We start from the raw sequence: 18,152 nt of genomic DNA on the forward strand, positions 1-18,152 counted from the left end.
CTTGGCTCTGCTCAAGGCTACAAAGTTTCAATTATAGAAGATAAATAAATCCCAGATACCAGGGCCTCTGCTTGGGTCACCAGGGGGCGTGGCTGGCCTGCAAACCACCACAGGCCCCTTGCACAGGTTGCCTCAGGGAACCCCCACCCTGATCCGGGACATCCTTCAGGGCAAACCATCTGCCCCCCCCCCCCCATGCACCAGGCCTCTAGCCTATCTAATAAAAGAGTAATATGCAAATTGACCATCACTCCAACACACAAGATGGCTGCCCCTATGTTGTCAAAAATGGCTGCCTCCATGTGGACACAAGATGGCCGCCACAAGATGTCCAGCAGAGGAGGGCAGTTGGGAGGGACCAGGCCTGCAAGGGAGGGCAGTTAGGGGTGACCAGACTGGCAGAGGAGGGAAGTTGAGGGCAACCAGGCCTGCAGGGAAGGGCAGTTGTGGGGGGGGGGGGACCCAGGCCTGAAGGGGAGAGCAGTTGGGGGGGTCCAGGCCTGCAGGAGAGGGCAGTTAGGGGTGACCAGGCCTGCAGGGGAGGGCAGTTAGGGGTGACCAGGCCTGCAGGGGAGGGCAGTTAGGGGCAAACAGGCTGGCAGGGGAGCAGTTAGGCATCAATTAGGCTGGCAGGGGAGTGGTTAGGGGGTGATCAGGCTGGCAGGCAGAAGCAGTTAGGGGCAATCAGGAAGGCAGGCAGGTGAGCAGTTGGGAGCCAGCAGTCCTGGATTGTGAGAGGCATGTCCAACTGCCCGTTTAGGTCCGATCGGGCCTAAACGGGCAGTCGGACATCCCTTGAGGGGTCCCAGATTGGAGAGGATCGGGCCTAAACGGGCAGTCGGACATCCCTTGAGGGGTCCCAGATTGGAGAGGGTGCAGGCTGGGCTGAGGGACATCCGTCCCCTGTGCACAAATTTCATGCACCGGGCCTCTAGTCAGATAAATAAAAAGACAAGTAAACACATATCAGGTGGTGAAATTTCTCTGGAGAAAAATCAAAGCAGGGTAAGGAGAGATGGAGACCAACAGGAAACAGAAGTGACATTTAAGATAGAGTGGGTGGAAAGGCCAAGTGATCAGGTGGTGATAAGATGAGCAGAGAGCTGAAGGAAATGAAAGAGCAATTATGTAGATATGTAGTGAAGGGTGTTCCATAAGAGCAGGCATGAAGGTGCTGGCACTCCGGAGCATATAAAGGAGGGAGAGTGGTGGAAGCCCAGGAGGTTTCAGTTGGAGGTGAAGGAGGGCAGAGCCTCAGATCGGCTGGGCCTGTGGGTTATGATGTGGCCTCACTAAGTTTGTTCTAAAGGTAACAGAGCTACTGCAGGTTGAACACAAAGCAGAGATACTATCTGGAATGACCTGATCTGACTCATGCCTTAAAAGAGCCTTTATTTCTAAGAGAAATAAAGAAATCCCAGTAGTCACATGACATGACTTTTTTAAAAACAATAATACACATACAGTTTATTTTATAAATTACATTTACAGTTTTAGACAAAATAATCTGTGTACGAGCTCCCTTGACAAAGGTAAAACTCATCGCAGAGTTTCTTAAAGCCATCTGCAAACAGATGGCTCCCCTGGGCTTTACTTCATGTTAAAAGAACAACAATAACTACATGTAATAAAATTAAAAAACACACAAATGCACATGTAATAAAATTAAAATAAAATAAATGCTTCTAATTACAGGTGTGTATCTGACCCTGTGTGCCTCTGGGTTATTATCTACTGGAACTAAAAGCAGACTCTGGCTGCTGAGTACATTTCAAGACACAATCCCTCTCCCCAAGGTCTAAAATCCAACTGACCAGTGACAATGAACTTGGATATTAAAGAAGGAAAAAGTAGCCCTCGATGGCATTGCTCAGTGGTTAGAGCACTAGCCCACACACCAAAGGGCTGCTGGTTCCATTCCTGGTCAAGGACATGTATCTGGATTGCAGGTTTGATCCCCGACCCCAGTACCCCAGTCAGGGCATGTGCAGAAGGCAACCAATCCGGGTGTCTCTCTCAAATCGATGTTTCTTTCTTTCTCTTTCTCTTTCTTTCTCTCTCTCTCTTTCTCTCTCTCTCTCTCTTCCACTCTCTTTTCTCGCTCTCCCCCCATCCCAGTCCCTCCCTCCCTTCCACTCTCTCTAAAACAACAATGGGAAAAATATCCTTGGGTGAGGATTAACAAACAAAAGAAAGAAAAAGTAAAAAAGGAAGAAATAGCACAAAACCAGGAGGAAACCATTTGTCAGAGGCGTGAGTCTGTCCCTTATTGTGGTTGTGATTGAGATTAGGAACAAAACATTTTGAGAGGCTTAAGGGGGACAGGGAGAGTGGCATTCCCATGGGAAGTTTGTGGCTGGGAAGTCCAATGAGTTTTACAAGGAACAGAAGTGGCAGCGGCAATGGGGGAGGGGAGGGTAATAAGGAAGAGGCAGATAAGACGTTAGAAAGGCTCCTAAAAAGGAAGCAATTAAATTTTCCTATGACATCCTAAATCTTCACTTTCTCCCAGGCTCTTTCTGAAGCTTGGGTTTTGGAGCGCACAGAGAAGGGATCTTACTAAGCGAGTGATTACAGGAGGAGGGTTCGATCTCTGACCTCTAGTAGTCTTATCGGTAAACAGGCTGAGATACAAGCTGAGCCTGGCACAGAGCAATCAACTGTTCACTTCCTTTCGCTGCATTCCCCCCAATTCTGAAATGAAAGTTATTTTCTTATTTGTTAGTTATGACCTTTGAAACAATTATTGCTAGAAAAGGCACAAGTTGCGAAAATGTACTGTGTTCTTCCTTTAAAGCAAAGGACCAAGTATAGACAGCCTTACCTGACATAGAGAGAGATGGGCACCATAGTGTTCAGAACAATGATGTATCCCCAGAAATTGAGGAACCCACGGCAGGAGGGGCTAGAGTCTTTTCCATCATAAAGGTACCAAGAATAATTGCCAACTTGAGCTTCCCAGTAAGCATGGCCAATGGCAAGACCAGCAGAAATCAGGCTTAGAAGAACAAAGATCTAGAAGAAATACAACATTGAAGTGTAGCATTCTGCAGGATTGCCCACTCGGTGCATTTCATAGATACTAACTACTTTACACATTTCTGATAATTTAGTAGCCTGTTAAAACAACACAATTAAAATAGAAACAGTGCCATAAGAATGCTTTGAAAGTCTATTTGATTTCTATGATGATTGACTTATCCTACATTCCATTATGAGGTGAGGTTTTATTCCAAAATTATATTTCTGAAGAGCAGCTAGTGTCTTACATTCAAATCCTTAAACACCCTCATATTGTACCACATTCTCTCAGTTACTTTTATTTTAAACAATAACACACTGTTTGGGGAAGATACCTTACCTTCGTATGAAAGGATTTCAAACGTTTAATGGGATGCTTATAGATAATGTTTAATGGAAATGACTTTTTTTTTTAAGGCAAGGAAATTTCACCCAGATTTGGGTAATTTTTTTTCTTTATTGATTAAGGTATTACATATGTGGGTAATTATTCTTGAAAGTTTAATGATCACTTCATGTTTAAGATCATTTAAGAAAAAATATAGTAAGTATTCTGTTGTAGAAATTATGATTATATACTTAAGGGCTAAATAAAAAGTCAACTGTTTAGTAGTTTTTGGATACTTGTGGTAGTAATAAAATTTCCAGGGACAGATTTAAATTTCTGGACAGATTCACCAAGTCCTGTATCTCAAAACAAATTGCCACAGAAGGAGAGATGATGGGCTCATTGTGAGTGCTCCAGCCTTAGTCAAGGCAAGACAGTGAAGATGCACATGAAAAACTCAAATTAAGTTTTCATGAAATGTGAGAGCAGGGAAAAAGAATTGTTTCTTAAATTAATACATTATTTTTATGATTTTAAATATGTATATGCAAGTAAAGTATTATATCCTCCCTATAAGTATATACAGTATATTCAAATTAAACAAAATACTTTAAAAAAATTAGTTCTCTTTGGGAACCTGGAGGAGCACTGAGTATGTGGGGCTACCCTAAGGAGCAGGCCTGAGACTGCTATCCTTAGCAGGCCTGCTTGCAAGCTTGGCCTTAGCTGGCATCTGGGAACTTAGATTTTGAGGAAGTTTACTGATTCCTTAATTCTTTCTTTTTTTTAAATAAAAAAAAATTGATTTTAGGGAGCGAGAGAAAGGGAGAGGGAGAGAGAGACAGAAACATCCATGAAAGAGTACATGGATCGGCTGCCTCCTGCATGCCCCCTAATGGGGATCGGGCCCACAATCTAGGCATATACCCTGACTGGGAATCTAACCAGATCTCCTGGGTGCATGGGTTGATGCTCAGCCACTAAGCCACACCGGTCGGGCCTGACTCCTTATTTCTTATGCTCTGCTAAGAATGGCTCCTTATGCCTCTTGGTGTATGTTTTATGCTGACCACCGCTCTCCTTCGGGGAACCTGGAAGTCTGGTGATCCCAGGCTGACAGTGCCTACGTGACCAGACCCCAGTAAAGCCCCAGGCACGGAGTCTCTAATGAGCGTCTCTGGTAGAGGCAACATTTAACATGGGCTGTCACCAATTGTTGCTGGGGGAATTAACTGTGTCGTGCGTGTGACTCAACTGGGAGAGGACTCTGGAAGTTTGTGCCTGGCTTCCTCCAGACTTTGCTCCAGGAGCCTTTTGCCTTTGCTGATCTTAGAGTAATAAGTTATAATAAGTCAGAGCTGGGAGTACAACTTTATGCTGAATTCTGGGAGTCCTCTTTGTGAGTCATCAAACCTGGGGGCATGTCTTGTGGATTCTCAACACACCTTAGATTTAGGCTTGCCTTGTATTTGGACTTATACAGTGTATGTTGGGAAAAAGTTTGCTTTTAACAGAACTACCCGTATGGGAAACTAACCATGAAATCAACCCTACCTTGACTTCAGGAGCCCAGCCCCACCAACTTATCTAGCCCCTGGTTTAGAATGTGGCCTTTCTGAGAAAAAGTGAGGGAAGCCTCTCTCCCCACTCCAACCTTGAAGTGACTTATGCCCGTTTCTACCTGGCCTACAGAAGTAAGATTTCTTTGTGTTAGAAAAACATACAACAAAATTAGAACACAAGATAGAAATCTAGCCTCTCACCCACAGAAAAAGAAAATAAATACCGTATAAACCATGTAGTTCATCAAGTAATCAATTTTAGTTCTTTTAAATCTGGTTTTCCCACTATTCTTCATTATTTTAGTGTCGGCACCTAGAAATGGAAAATTCAGTATGATCAATAATTGGAGAAGTCAATGCACTGGCCTGTGGATAAAATTACTCTTCCTTTGGTTTCAATGGAGAAAGAACAGAAGAGCAATCCCCTCCTTTAAATTTTGAAAGTACCTATCATATCAATTTCCCAAGAAACCTCGAAAGTACCTGCAAAAATGACCAATCCATGACAGAAATCGGTGTTCCTAATTACACAGCCACGTAACAAAATTTTATCAGCATCCAAAGAAAAACTTGTGTTTCTCCAAAAGAGCGTCCCTGTAAACTTATCTAGTCGGTTATTGGGTTCTTCGCATTCAACAAAACCTTTAAAAGAGATAAGATTCACATAAATACTCATGCAAGATTTTCTAACTTTAACGAATAGGGAACGAATCAAGCAACTAAGATTTAAAACAAAGGAAGACGTGTTTTCACAAACCATCAAATGTTGCCAATGAATTTTCTTTTTGGAGATATTGGTGTGTGGTTTCAAGTGCCATTTTGAACTTCAAGTTGGTTTCTCTAGAGAGAGGGGGAAGAATTAAACAGACAAATTTTAGAGTTCAAACGGGAATATAAAGAAAATTGTTCAAAGTAACATTAGGCAATCCTAGAAGCAAAAACTAAATAATTAGCTTTTTATTTTATTTTATTTTTTTATTTTCAAACTCTCTGATCATCTTGGAACTTCAGATTTGGAAAGAAAAACTCCTGACCTGGGAAATGTTGCCAACATTCCTGCCAGACAGAGGCACCCAGAAATGCTCCTTCCTGCTTCTAACTAAACTCTTACACCAGCCTAAACTATCAAACTGCCGTTTAACAACTTAGCTTCTAATATTTCATCACACTAAGGAGATTCTACAAGACATATATTTTTTTACAGAAAGTGTCTAGACTGTCAACTTATTGTTTTCCAGAGTGAAGAAGTAGATCCCATGTCTTTAAAAGATAATCCTCTCTTTCCAATCCCAAATCTTGGCATGTCCCACCCGCTCACTATTCTCACTCATGGGAATAACAGCTGTTTCATAATTAAGATGGAACATCCTCCGACTGCCTTATAGAACAGAGGAAGATCTAGGTTTTACTTGGTGATTTCAGCTCTCCTTAAAGAGGCCTATGCACGCTAGGCTGTAATGAAAGGGGTTTACACCAGCGGCGTCCCAACTCTGAAACTTACACTGTGTGACCTCGGACAGGCTACTTCACCTCCTGGCCTCAGTTTCCTCATGGGTAATGTCAAGGTAATAATATTACTTGTCTCAGATCGTTGTTGAGGAGATTAAAGGAGCTAAACCATTAATCTAATGTAACCGAGTAGGCACTCAATAAATGTACTGAAAACGAGTCAAAAACAGGCCTTTACTCTCTTTCAAGTGGAAGCACAATAATCAAGACCAATGAAGGGAGAATTCAAAACTGTCTTCTACTGGCAAAGACTTTGACAATCTGTTCTTTTTTTCTAAAACAGATTATATTAATATCATTCGGACGTGTCTGAACACTGCTCAGCAGTTCACAAAGGGCAGGGCTCGAAAGGTGGGGAAGGCAGGTGTGACAGCGCCACTTTATAAATGGAATCAGACAGGGAGGCTGGTCGATTAGGGACACTGCTGGCCAGAGAGCACGTGGTAGAGGCCAGGCCAGCTCTCAGGGCTTCCATTCCAGGCACGGCTTTCAACATAGCAGACTGAGCCTTCCAAGGGGAGCTTTAACGCAGGCCCACCTGAGACCCACTTACCCATCCAGTTCAGCCGTTTCGACATAGCAGAGGCTGTTCGGTTCGGAGCTGGACAGCAGTAAGATGTCAGCCTGTTCGAAACAAAACACACCAGTGACACGGAGACCCCAGGCCAGACCGAGCGCCAAGTCAGATGGGAGAACGAGGAATGAGATGCGAGCTTATTCACTTACTGGAATAAAATCATTTTTCTTCAGACGAATGACATCTCCAACTTGAATCTCCTTCCACTTGGTAACTTTGAATCTAAATATTAAAAATACAGGTATGTTATGGGTGTTTTAAAAAAAGTTACTGACAAGAAATCTGGCATTATTCTTTCAGGAAGCCAAAGGTTCTGGGAGAACATGAAAATCACAGGAAAAGTTTGGCAAAAAGTTCAGCCATTTAATGACGTAGCCCCATTAAGTGGTCATGAGAAAGGTGTTATCCTCTGAAGGAAGCAACGATGACGGTGATGATGGTGATGACGGTGATGATGGTGATTGTCTTCTTTCCCTCTCCCGTCGTATAATGAAGGGTTAAGGGGGGGCTACTTAAACATGTGGCCAGAGACACATGCCACCCGTTTTTGGTTTTGCTCACGTCCTGTGTTCCCACCACTCCTGTCCTCTTTTTATTTTTATTTTTTTAAGAGAAACTATTTTTTGTTGTTGGATATTTTTCCATTGATTTTTAGGGAGAGTGGAAGAGAGAGGGAAAGACAGAGAGAAACATTGATGTGAGAGAAACACAGGGCCTGGGCTGGGGAGGAACCTGCAACCAAGGTATATGCCCTTGACGAGAATCAAACCCGGGACTCTTTGGTCCACAGGCCTACACTCTATCTACTGAGCCAAACTGGCTAGGGTGAAACTATTTTTTTTTATTATTGATTTTCGAGAGAGGGAGGGAGGGAGAGAGAGAGAAAAACATCGATGTGCAAGAGAAACATTGATTGGATGCCTCCTGTATACACCCCTACCGGGGATTGAACCTACAACCTAGGTATGTGTCCTGACCAGGAATCGAACACGCCACGTTTTGGTGCAAGGGACAATGCTCCAACCAACTAAGCCACCCGGCCAGGGCTCTCCTGTCTCTCCATTATCCATTACCTCCTCAGCTGCAGGTCTGGGTGGTCCCAGGACAACAACACATTATGACTCCCACATGGGCCACCTGGAATCCTCATGGAACTTTAAAGTTTAAATTACCTTTTTAAATGGGTTTGTATCACTTACATAATAAGTCTAATAAGGGTATTGATAAAATGTAAAATAAATAAAACGATGACTACCTTCAGCATCAAACTGCATAGGCAATACCCATTTAAATTTCTGACAAACATTTTTAAAAGTTTTAAAATATAGTCTGTTTTAAAGGTTTTTCACATATAAAAAAGATATTCCCAATAGATATTATGAACCTATACAATGAATAAACTTAACGTTTTGGAGGCAGGAATTCAATTACTATGCTTGTCCTCCATGAATTTATGGATAAAAAAGATCTAGAGAATTACAATACATTTTAGATACATGCTAACATGCTCGTTTCCCTAATTTTACAAGGATTTATCACACAATTTGTAAGCCCAGCATTTTTTAAAATTGGCTTTCAATAAATGAAATTGTAATTAGTTTACATTTCAATATCTCTAAAACTGTAAATTAGCAATTTGCACATGGGTCTCTAATGATAACTAAACAAGTTAGCACCTTCTTGCCACAGCTCTTTGCAGGCGATAGAGGCAATCCCATTGGACTCTCCCAATGGGATGTTCGGGTCCCCTTAGGAGGCCCTTGTTGCCTCCCCATCTCTGCTGCTGTTCCCTAACTTCTGCTGTGCAGGGCTTTGCTCAGATGCCTGACACCAGCTAAAGCGATTCCTTCCTTCACTGAACTTTCAGAACATCTTGTTTTCATCTTTCTCATTAAGATCTGAATCTTATTTGAATTATTTGTGTGGGCGTCTCATCTTTTGTCCCCAGCAGAGATGGGGAGCAGCACATTCCAGACTGAAGAAGTTGTGTAAACATAAGGCCAATCACGCAGCCCAATCGGCAACCTCCCATAATGCAATTTGGGTAGAGCCTCCAGGTCACAAAGGGAGTACAAAGCCTCAGGAATGTTAGAGGGTGAACGCGCCGCTAGACTTTTCCGATGGTTATCTCCAACTCTGTTTCTAGACATATTTATGCAGTAGAGCCTTGTAAGTAGGTCACCATTGACAGACAGTACCTGCCATCCTTAATGACTTCACATGTCCTGTTGTTGACTTCGTTATCCATTTTATGGCGAGCCTTTAGAAGAGAGATGGAGAAAGGTTATTTTAATAATCTCAAAGTGTAAAGTGTTAATGCCAAACTAAAAAATAAGCTTGCAGCCATGAGGGGAGAGTCTCATGGGAAATCCTTACCACATCATCCACCAGGTCTTTGATCGCCGTGATGCCCAGCACCAGAAGCAAGGGCACCAGCGTGGTGTACCACGCCAGGGTTGTGATCTGAGGGATGGCCTGGAAGAGACAAAAAGGCATACATGTGTGCCCATGAAGGCAAACTCACAGGTAACTGCTAATTCTAAGCTTACTAATTCGAAGTCTAATCTCCGTCATCACCCACCCAAGTGTGCATCCTGCAGAAAACAGAGAAAAGGCATCTATACATCCAGCCAATCGTCCTCTTACCATCTATCTGCCTTCTCTCTAGCCTCCCGGAACAGAGCCCAGAGAACAGTGGCTCCTGAAATTGTCTCATTGTGACCTTAACTGAACACCAAGGAGTCTTTGTAACATGACCGTAGAGGAGAAGTGCTCCAATTTTTGTGCGAAAATCCCAATTAACTGGGGGGGGGGGGGGGGGGGGATAGCATGGGGTGTGGGTGGAAGGAGTCCTTTTACTTTGAGGGAATGCATACAGCAGGCTCTTCACTGCTCGGGGCTGAGCCTGGGGGCTCGGGTGCAGGCAAAGACGGCAGTGGGCAGTGGCTGGCTCTGAAAGCTAATGATTGGATGGGCCATCTTTGGGGGCACTAGAAGAAAGCACTTCCTTCAGTGTCATTGCTATTGGTCCAGGCAAAAAAAAAGGCTGGCCTTGCAGGAAGCCAGGCGTCCATCAAGATGGCATACAAATTGGAATAAAATATTGGAAACAAAATTTAGTGAAGATCTTTTGTTACCATCTAATTGATCACTGGGCCATGCGTACTGGTTAAAATGGCAGGCCTTACAGTCAAGCTCCTGGACCCAAGTCCTGCCCAGTTCTACCACTTATGGGCCACCAGACTTGGACCAAGTTCCTTTGTCTTGCCAGGCCTCAGTTCTCTGCAAAATGCAGGTTACGGTAGTACTCAACTCAGAGCACAAGAAGCAAGTGAGGTAACAGTGCAAGGAAAGGGCTGTCTCGGGCTGTTCCTATTACCCACATTGGATTGCTGTACTTGACAGAAACTGGAGCCATTGGAGGAGACAAAGATCATTTTCCACATTATTGTCAATAGGTGTAACTCCCCTTTCCCTGCTAGAAGGAAGTAAGAGGAAAGTCCCGACTCATAACAGTGGGACTTTATAATTTATAGTTTATCTCTCCAAGCCTATCTCAAAGGTCCCTCGTGATAACGTGACCATCCTGCACTGTGGAGTCAGCAGGTCTTACATTCCACTAAATCTGATGAGTATCTATTTCTCTCTGTGTGTGTTTCTGTGTGTGTGTGTGTGTGATTTTTTTCTCTCTCTGTTTCTCTCTCCCCCATTCTCTCTCTCTCTCTCCTCTCCACTCCATGCATCTCCATCCCCACTCAGTCACACATGCTACCATTCTCACAAAACCTTCCTGGGTGAATCCCAGCAGCTGAGACTATTTTCGAGATCCAATGCTCGGTATAAAGAATGTGATAAAACCAAGAGGATGTGTCATCCTCTGTAACCTGTATATGAGATGCTAACGGATGACACTCCCAGTGGTAGAGTTCCTGTGATTATAACAGCTCCTAAACAGATAAAATTAATGCTCTCCAGATAAGTGATTTTTTTGGTCACAATAAAGAAAAAATTAAAACTCAGGAAAAAAATTGGCCTTTTCCAACATCACACAAATAATTTATTGAGATTTATGACTAAAATATGAATGGAAATCAATAATATACTTGGGGAAATTAGGCATTTAAGTAAAAAATAAAGGAGAAGTATAAACAATAGATTTAATTTTAAGGCACCAAAATAATTTTACAATGTGAAGATTTTAACTGGATTCACATCAGGGAAGCCAGTTTTAACATTCACATCAGTATTAAATGGAATTTTTAAAAATACAGAATTAAAATAACATTTCCATTTGCTCCCTTTCCCTGTTCATTTAGCACCGATGGAGCCAGTTCTGTGCATAAAGCATACTCCTGTACGAGCATCACCCTGCTGTTAATATAAAAACTTTCAAGATCAGTCGAGTTATACGCATCCACAACATAAATGTTACTGAGTCACCATGATTCAAAACAGATTTTAAGATATCAAAGGGCATTACCTGTAAGATAAGAAGGACCAGGAAATAGAAATTGGCTGCTCTCTTAAACTGCTCGAACAAATTCATTGGTAGAAAGGTGAAGGCATTATACTTGTACGTTTTGATTGCATTGCCCTGTTGGAGAAAAGGAGAAAGTCATTCTAAATCACGCCCACCCATTTATCACACTGTACACACATCTGCGAAAGCACTCAGTCCCATAGCCAACAGTGACACAGAGACGTCATTTATCCCAAAGAAAGATACTGAGATTTCCTTTAAGCTTCTAATTCTAATCAGGTCTCAAAATGACTCCTTGGAGGCCTAAATCAGAGATGGTATCAAGATGCAGACATTTCACCCAGAAGTCTCTGGCAAATCCAACCGTGACCAAACGGGCCCCGCTATATCCTTGACCCCTTAGAGCCTCTTAGAAAACAGGACAAAGGGAGATGTCAACATGGGAGGCAAAGCAGGAGGGGAAGGAACACTTTCTGTTTAAGGGGGGATGGAGGCTGCTATGTGAGAAAGAGTAACAGACACCGTTGTGGGCTGAACTATGTGCCCCAAAAGTTACACTCAAGTCTTACCCCTGATACATGTGCCTGTCACCTCATTTGAAAATAGGATCTTTGCCGATGTAATCAAGTTACAATGAGTCATTCTGGATTAAGGTGGGCCCTAATCCAATTCTGAAGGCCTTAGAAAAAGGAGAATTGGGACACAGAGAAACAAGGGAGAAGTCCATGTGAAGACAGACACAGACGAGAGGGATGCTCCTACAAGCCAAGGAATGGTGAGAACGGTCAGCTGCTGCCAGAAGCTGGACAGGTGCTTGCAACAGACCATTCCTCAGATCCTCCCGAAGGAACCAACCCTGCCAACACCCTCCTTTGGGATTCTGGTCTCTGAAACTGTAAGACAATGGCTTTCTGTTGTCTTCAACCACCAGTGTACGGTCCTTCCTTGCAGCACTCCTAGAGAGCTAACAGACAACATTTCAGCCCATGCTGCACAGGTGTCCTTTAGCATATTTCAAAGATAATAAGCATTTTTGAGGTGAAAATATCTCCAAAATCTCTAAATCTATCATAGGCAGGAAAGGGAGAGATAAGTTAAGATTCCTTTCAATTTTTTCTTACTTTCGAACATAAGGCTTCTGTGATATGACTGTATATTCTTTCATAAGACACGGTAAAGAGAATTTTGCAAATACATAGAAAAATTTTCAATCTACATAGTTTTGTTTTGTTTCAAGCCACCCTTAGACAGCCTCAGGGCAGCTAAACTTACAGCTATGACATTCTATAGAACTAATAATGACTGTCATGGCCCTAGGCCAGGGGTTATCTAGAAGGCAGGTGTCACATGAAGCTGGCAAGCAGGTTGGGTATTGGAGAAAACTGGCTTTTAGTGAAGACAATGTAGGCAGTTAAAATCAACTTACTGCATATTTGCTCTCCTTGATACAAAAGAACTTGGTGTTCATAAAATGGGGCTGTTCGTGGAAGCTTCGGTCATTTGCTTTGACTTGCCATGAACAATCTTTAAAAAAGAAAGAAGAGAAAAATCCATGATGTAGACAACTAGCATGTTGTTATGGGTTGATTTGTGTCCTTCCCAGATTCACTTGCCAAAATCTTACCCTCCACCCCTACCTCAGAATATGACCTTATTTGGAAATAGGATCATAGCAGATGGAATCAATTTAAAGTGAGGTCATTAGAATGGCCTTTGACCCAACATGACTAATATCCTTATAAAAAAAAGTAAATTTGGACACAGAGATACACATAGAGGGGAGATGATGTGAAGTCACGGGGAAAGACCAAGAAACCAAGGAAAAAGGCCTGGAACAAATTCTTCCCTGAAAGAATGAACATTGTCAACACCTTGGACATGAACTTCTTGTGAGACAAGAAACTTCTGCTGTTGAAGTTACCCAGTTTATGGCACACTAATTAACATATTGTAACTTGTCCATAGAACATCAGGGTCCTAAAAGAGCAAACTTTGTTTAAATAATCAAACAAAAAATCCCAGAGCCCCAGAAGGTCACAGCTAAATTAAATTATTTTTTTCGAACTCATTTACTTATCTTTAAACCACCCAGTTTGTGGTACTCTGTTATAGTAGGCCTAGGAAACTAATTTATAACCCATTAAATATTTAGTGAATGAATAAATCAAAGAAAAAAGGCATAAACAACAAACTCAAACTTTTGAGTTCTGATCATAGGTTAGTGTTATGCACTGCTTTATCCGGATCTGAAGTATCTGTCATCTTTATAAGTTCATTTTACGTACTTAACATCTCATCTACCATTCAGTCACCACATCTTAATTCCGGGGCACTTCAGAAAGTTCAGCCCTAGCCAGTTTGACTCAGTGGATAGAGCCTTAGCCTGTGGACTCAAGGGTTACCGATTCCAGCTCGATCCCCTAGTAAGGGGTGTGCAGGAGGCAGCCAATCAATGATTCTCTCTCATCATTGATGTTTCTATCTCTCTATCCCTTTCCCTTCCTCTCTGAAATATATATATATATATATATATATATATAGAAGATGTTTCCTGGTTTAACAGAACATTTCTCAACTCTGTGGAAATCTTCTGTGTGTTCCCCCCTCACATTTTCCTCCTTTCTACCCTTCAACCAACCACATTCCTAACATGTGTACCACTCATCCTCTTGTTTTTTCATACACGTTTACCAAACAAGAGCCCCAAACAATATATTATTCAGGCCAGTTCTTGAGCTATATCATGTGCATTCTTCTGTGAATTGCTTTTTATCCCTCAACATTATGTGAGTTTCATTCAGGTGAAGAACTGTTATTCATTTCCACTGTTCCCTAGTATCCCATCATATGCACATACCACAATTTATCAAATCTCTGTTAATGCGATTGGGGTGTTTGGCTAGTACAGATTATTTCGCTATAAACATTCTTGTGGTTGTCTCCTGGAACTCGTAAGATTTTTCCCCAGGTATCTATTTAGGAGTGGAATTGCTAAGTCTAGATGATGACTTTCATCTTTTGGTTGCCCATGAATCTTGATGCACCCTTTCTCCCTCTCTTGAACGTCCCCTGAAGGGATATGAGTTCAGTCATCATTGAGGGGGAGAGAAAGAAGAGGAGAGGAAGGTGGTGGTGGTGGTGGTGGTGGTACTTTCAGCTACAGCCTTGGGGAACCAAAGCCAGGAAGGACTGAGGCAGGGCAGTGCCCTCATACAGCTCTGACGAGCATGAATGTGAGGTGGGTAGCCTGACTGAAGACTGGGGACTCAGCTTGCAGTAGTGACATGACCCAGTTCCCTGGACACCCTCTGTCCTCTCTACGGTGTCCTCCATGGCTTTAGACACAACACCTACCTCTCTACCTCATAGTGACTACTGTTTTGTGGTAGGGCTGGCTTTTTGGAAAGGGATAACTCATAGTGGGTCTCTTACTTCCAGAACCTGATATAGCAGGAGAGGGGCCCCTCTCTGATTTGTGGTATGTCCTAGGATCCTTTGTGGTGGGGCTGTGGCTACTGCCCCTTGGGCTGCTCCAAACTTGTTTCCTTTTGTCATGTCCAAGGGGCCTGCAGCTGGTTCAGCCCTCACTGAGAAGTTTCTTCTGGATAAGAAACTAAGGGGTAGCTCATTAAGTGTTTTTAGGATGGGGAGCCTGAAGGAACCAGGAGGGGTGATGGTTAGAAGATAGGAAGACAAGGGGATGGCTGATGGAGGGGAGTGTAGAGGAGGTGAGAGGGAGGGCTTCTCCCCTGGGGTGAGGGGTAGAGAAGGATGAGTGAGGGAGGGTATGTAGGGCCTTGAGTTTCTCAAGGGATAGCGCATGAGGTGGCTCAAAGTGGGCACCTACAGGGAGTGTGAAGGTCTGACCAGCTTTTGAGAAAATGGGAAAGGAGGTCAGAGGTTGGAGTCAAGAATTTATCATGGCTGCTTGATTGTGTGCTTTTGGAGCATTCAGCTCTGTTGCCAAAAACAACAACAACAACAACAACAACAACAACAACAACAACTTCACTCCTTGTTTCTGGCCCTTTCTATACAAAGTATGGACAACCTGCATCGCCTGAGATCTGGTTAGAAATGCAGACTCTTCAGGTCACACGCAGACCTTGGGCACCAGAATCGGTATTTTCACAAGATCTCAGATGGATTCCTGTGCACCGTGGCTGTGGGATTAGTTGCTCTTGATCCTAATGGAATCCCTAAGGTGTTTTTTTTTTTTTTAATCACTTCCCAAAGCCTTGTCCACCCCTTCTGCTTTAGTCTGGGTGAGCCCAGTAAAGGTCCCGGGTGACCCTAATTTGCAGGTGACGTAATCCACTGCTCAAAAGCAGCATTCCTCAGCCTTTCTCCTGCCTCCATCACACCTGACAGTGACAACCCTCCCAGCAATATACGTTGTCACTAAGCAACACACTGCAGGGTTGGAGCAAAGCAGGACTTTGGGGGCTCAACTGCCTTTTGAAATAAAGTAGCCTCACCCTTAATGGGGATCTTATTAACAGATTCTGATTGGCTGGTCTGGGAGGAGCTGGAGGTTCTGCATTTAACAAGCACCCAGTGATGCTAGTTGGTGACCACTAGGCTCTGAGGAGCAGGTGTGCTAAGTAGGGATGAGATGCATTATTCTACCGATTCGAGGTAGAAACTGGTGAATTCATTTTAATATGGATTCTCTCCTTGTCTCACTCCAGACCTACTCTATCGGCATCTCCAGGGACTGGGCCCAGGCACCCACAGGGTTTTAAAAGCTCCACAATGTGATTCTGATGCACCAGTGAGACTGAGCACCCCCAGTTAGGGAGAGGGGGAGAGAGAGAATGAGAGAAGAGTGGGGAGAGAGACTCAGAATCCAAGCAGGCAGTAAGAAAAGCACAAGCCGTGTTAGGTCTCCATGAGCAAAAGCTCCTCTCCTAAGCTTCAGTCATGAATGACACCACTCAGAACCAAGTTCCAGAGAAGGAGGTGGCACAGTCTCACCACCCCCTCCCCCATTACAAATCATTGGCACAGGAATATCCCCACCCCCTCGCTCACACACCCTTTATTTTACAAGCTGCCAGTTACTGTAGTGTCTTAAGGCTAAAGAACAGGCAGGCAGTTTACGGCCAATTAGAGAAAGAAATTAAGTAATCAGAGTGGAATTTCCACATGTTAGGTGTCAAAAACTGAAAACGAATCTGATTGAGTAGAAAACATTGATCCTCAGCATGCTCCAAGGATTTCCTAGGATTCACATATTTCAATGGGCTAGCTTAGTCTGTTTTCTGATTCCAGATAGAAGAGAATTCATAGATACTCTAGAGAGCCACACCCTTCATTCCCATTCTTCTCTGAAGACAGCATTTCCGTGGGGTTTGCAGCTGTTCTTGTTCTGTTGATGCCACACCCAGTCTGAAGTCACACGCAGCACACTTCCTCCCTGTGTCCTGATGCTCTCTTGGTGATACCTTTAACCCCTCATGATTGAACATTCCATCCTAAACAGTCAAGCAACACAACACAAAATTCACCCCTACACAAAATTCTGAGTTGGAAAAGGCTTTAAAAGAAATGCAATTTTCTATTTTAAAGTACAGAGAGCAACCCAACACAGTCAAGAAGAAAGGACTTGGGGGACTCCCTGTACACTATCATTTAGGTTAAAATGAATGAATGAATGATGTTGAAGCTTTTGTGTGAATCACCTCCAGTTCCAAGTTGTATAGTCAGAATCAGTCAGTTCTAATACGCAGTAGTCACACCTCTTAGAATGTATGCAAATGTGAAGCATGTGTGGATGGGGAGTAGGGGGTGGGCGCACTTATGGAAGGACCGGGGGCAGGAACTCACGGAAGGGGTTCCTCTCCTAAAGCCCTTACCTGGCTCTCCCTCTCCCTAAGAATATGTGACTTACATGGGCACAGCAAAACCCCAAAGTCAGCCGACTCCTCTAAGGACTGCATTCTGGAAACTAAAGCTCAAAGCTGTTTATTACATTGTGGTTAAGCGTTTAAAATTCTGTCACTTTCCAGGTACAAGGCTGCACCATTCTTGTTCGTTTCTTACTAGTTCATCCTAAACTTCTAATTGCCAGCCAGCAACACAAGTGGCTGTCCCATAAATATCTCCAAGTGGTCAGGTTCAAAACAACAACCCTCTCCTTGACCCCCCCCCCCATTACTCATCCCCACAGATGTCTCTGTTATCCAATGAGGCAGAAGGCACTTTCCAAAGGTGGCCACAGCCGTATCTCCCATCCTGCAATGTGACCTTGTGACCCCCTTATCAAGAAGTAGCATCTAATTTCCCTCCCCTTGAATCAGGGCTGGCCTCAGTGGCTCTCTTATAACCAAGAGAACGTAGCACTCATGATGCTGCCTGAATTCTACAACCGGCTTCTGCTTTGATCTCTTGGTACGATGATCCCGCTTAGGACACTCCCATGGCAGCCCAGCACCATGCCAGGAGAAGCCCAAGATGCTGGGGGTGCTTCCATCCAAAGGCCCAGTTGAGCATTTGAGCTATCCAGCTCAAGGGCCGGACATAGGAATGAAGAAGCTTCCAGATGATTCCAGACCCCAATGGTTCAAGTCTTCACAGCTGAAGTCCCAGATACCCGAGAGCAGACACAAGCCACCCCCACTGTGTCCTGTCTGAACCCCTGACTCAGAATCTGTGAACATCATGAAATCGCCA

At 43.5% G+C, this 18,152-nt stretch overlaps 1 protein-coding gene across 1 annotated transcript in view; it reads right to left on the reverse strand.

The window, feature by feature from the left end:
• Nucleotides 1–18,152, reverse strand: part of ATP8B1 (ATPase phospholipid transporting 8B1) — a 111,620-nt gene that overhangs the window by 34,428 nt on the left and 59,040 nt on the right. Inside the window, exons 3-12 of the mRNA XM_079783546.1 lie at nucleotides 12,904–13,001; nucleotides 11,478–11,591; nucleotides 9,374–9,472; nucleotides 9,196–9,257; nucleotides 7,147–7,219; nucleotides 6,974–7,044; nucleotides 5,669–5,751; nucleotides 5,395–5,553; nucleotides 5,136–5,224; nucleotides 2,825–3,015 (exon numbers count right to left, since the gene is read on the reverse strand). Coding sequence (XP_079639672.1) covers nucleotides 2,825–3,015; nucleotides 5,136–5,224; nucleotides 5,395–5,553; nucleotides 5,669–5,751; nucleotides 6,974–7,044; nucleotides 7,147–7,219; nucleotides 9,196–9,257; nucleotides 9,374–9,472; nucleotides 11,478–11,591; nucleotides 12,904–13,001 — 1,039 coding nt within the window. The remainder of the gene's footprint in view (nucleotides 1–2,824; nucleotides 3,016–5,135; nucleotides 5,225–5,394; nucleotides 5,554–5,668; nucleotides 5,752–6,973; nucleotides 7,045–7,146; nucleotides 7,220–9,195; nucleotides 9,258–9,373; nucleotides 9,473–11,477; nucleotides 11,592–12,903; nucleotides 13,002–18,152) is intronic.

This window comes from Cnephaeus nilssonii, assembly GCF_951640355.1.
Source record: "Cnephaeus nilssonii genome assembly, chromosome: 11".
In the NCBI taxonomy this organism is placed as follows: Eukaryota; Metazoa; Chordata; class Mammalia; order Chiroptera; family Vespertilionidae; genus Cnephaeus; species Cnephaeus nilssonii.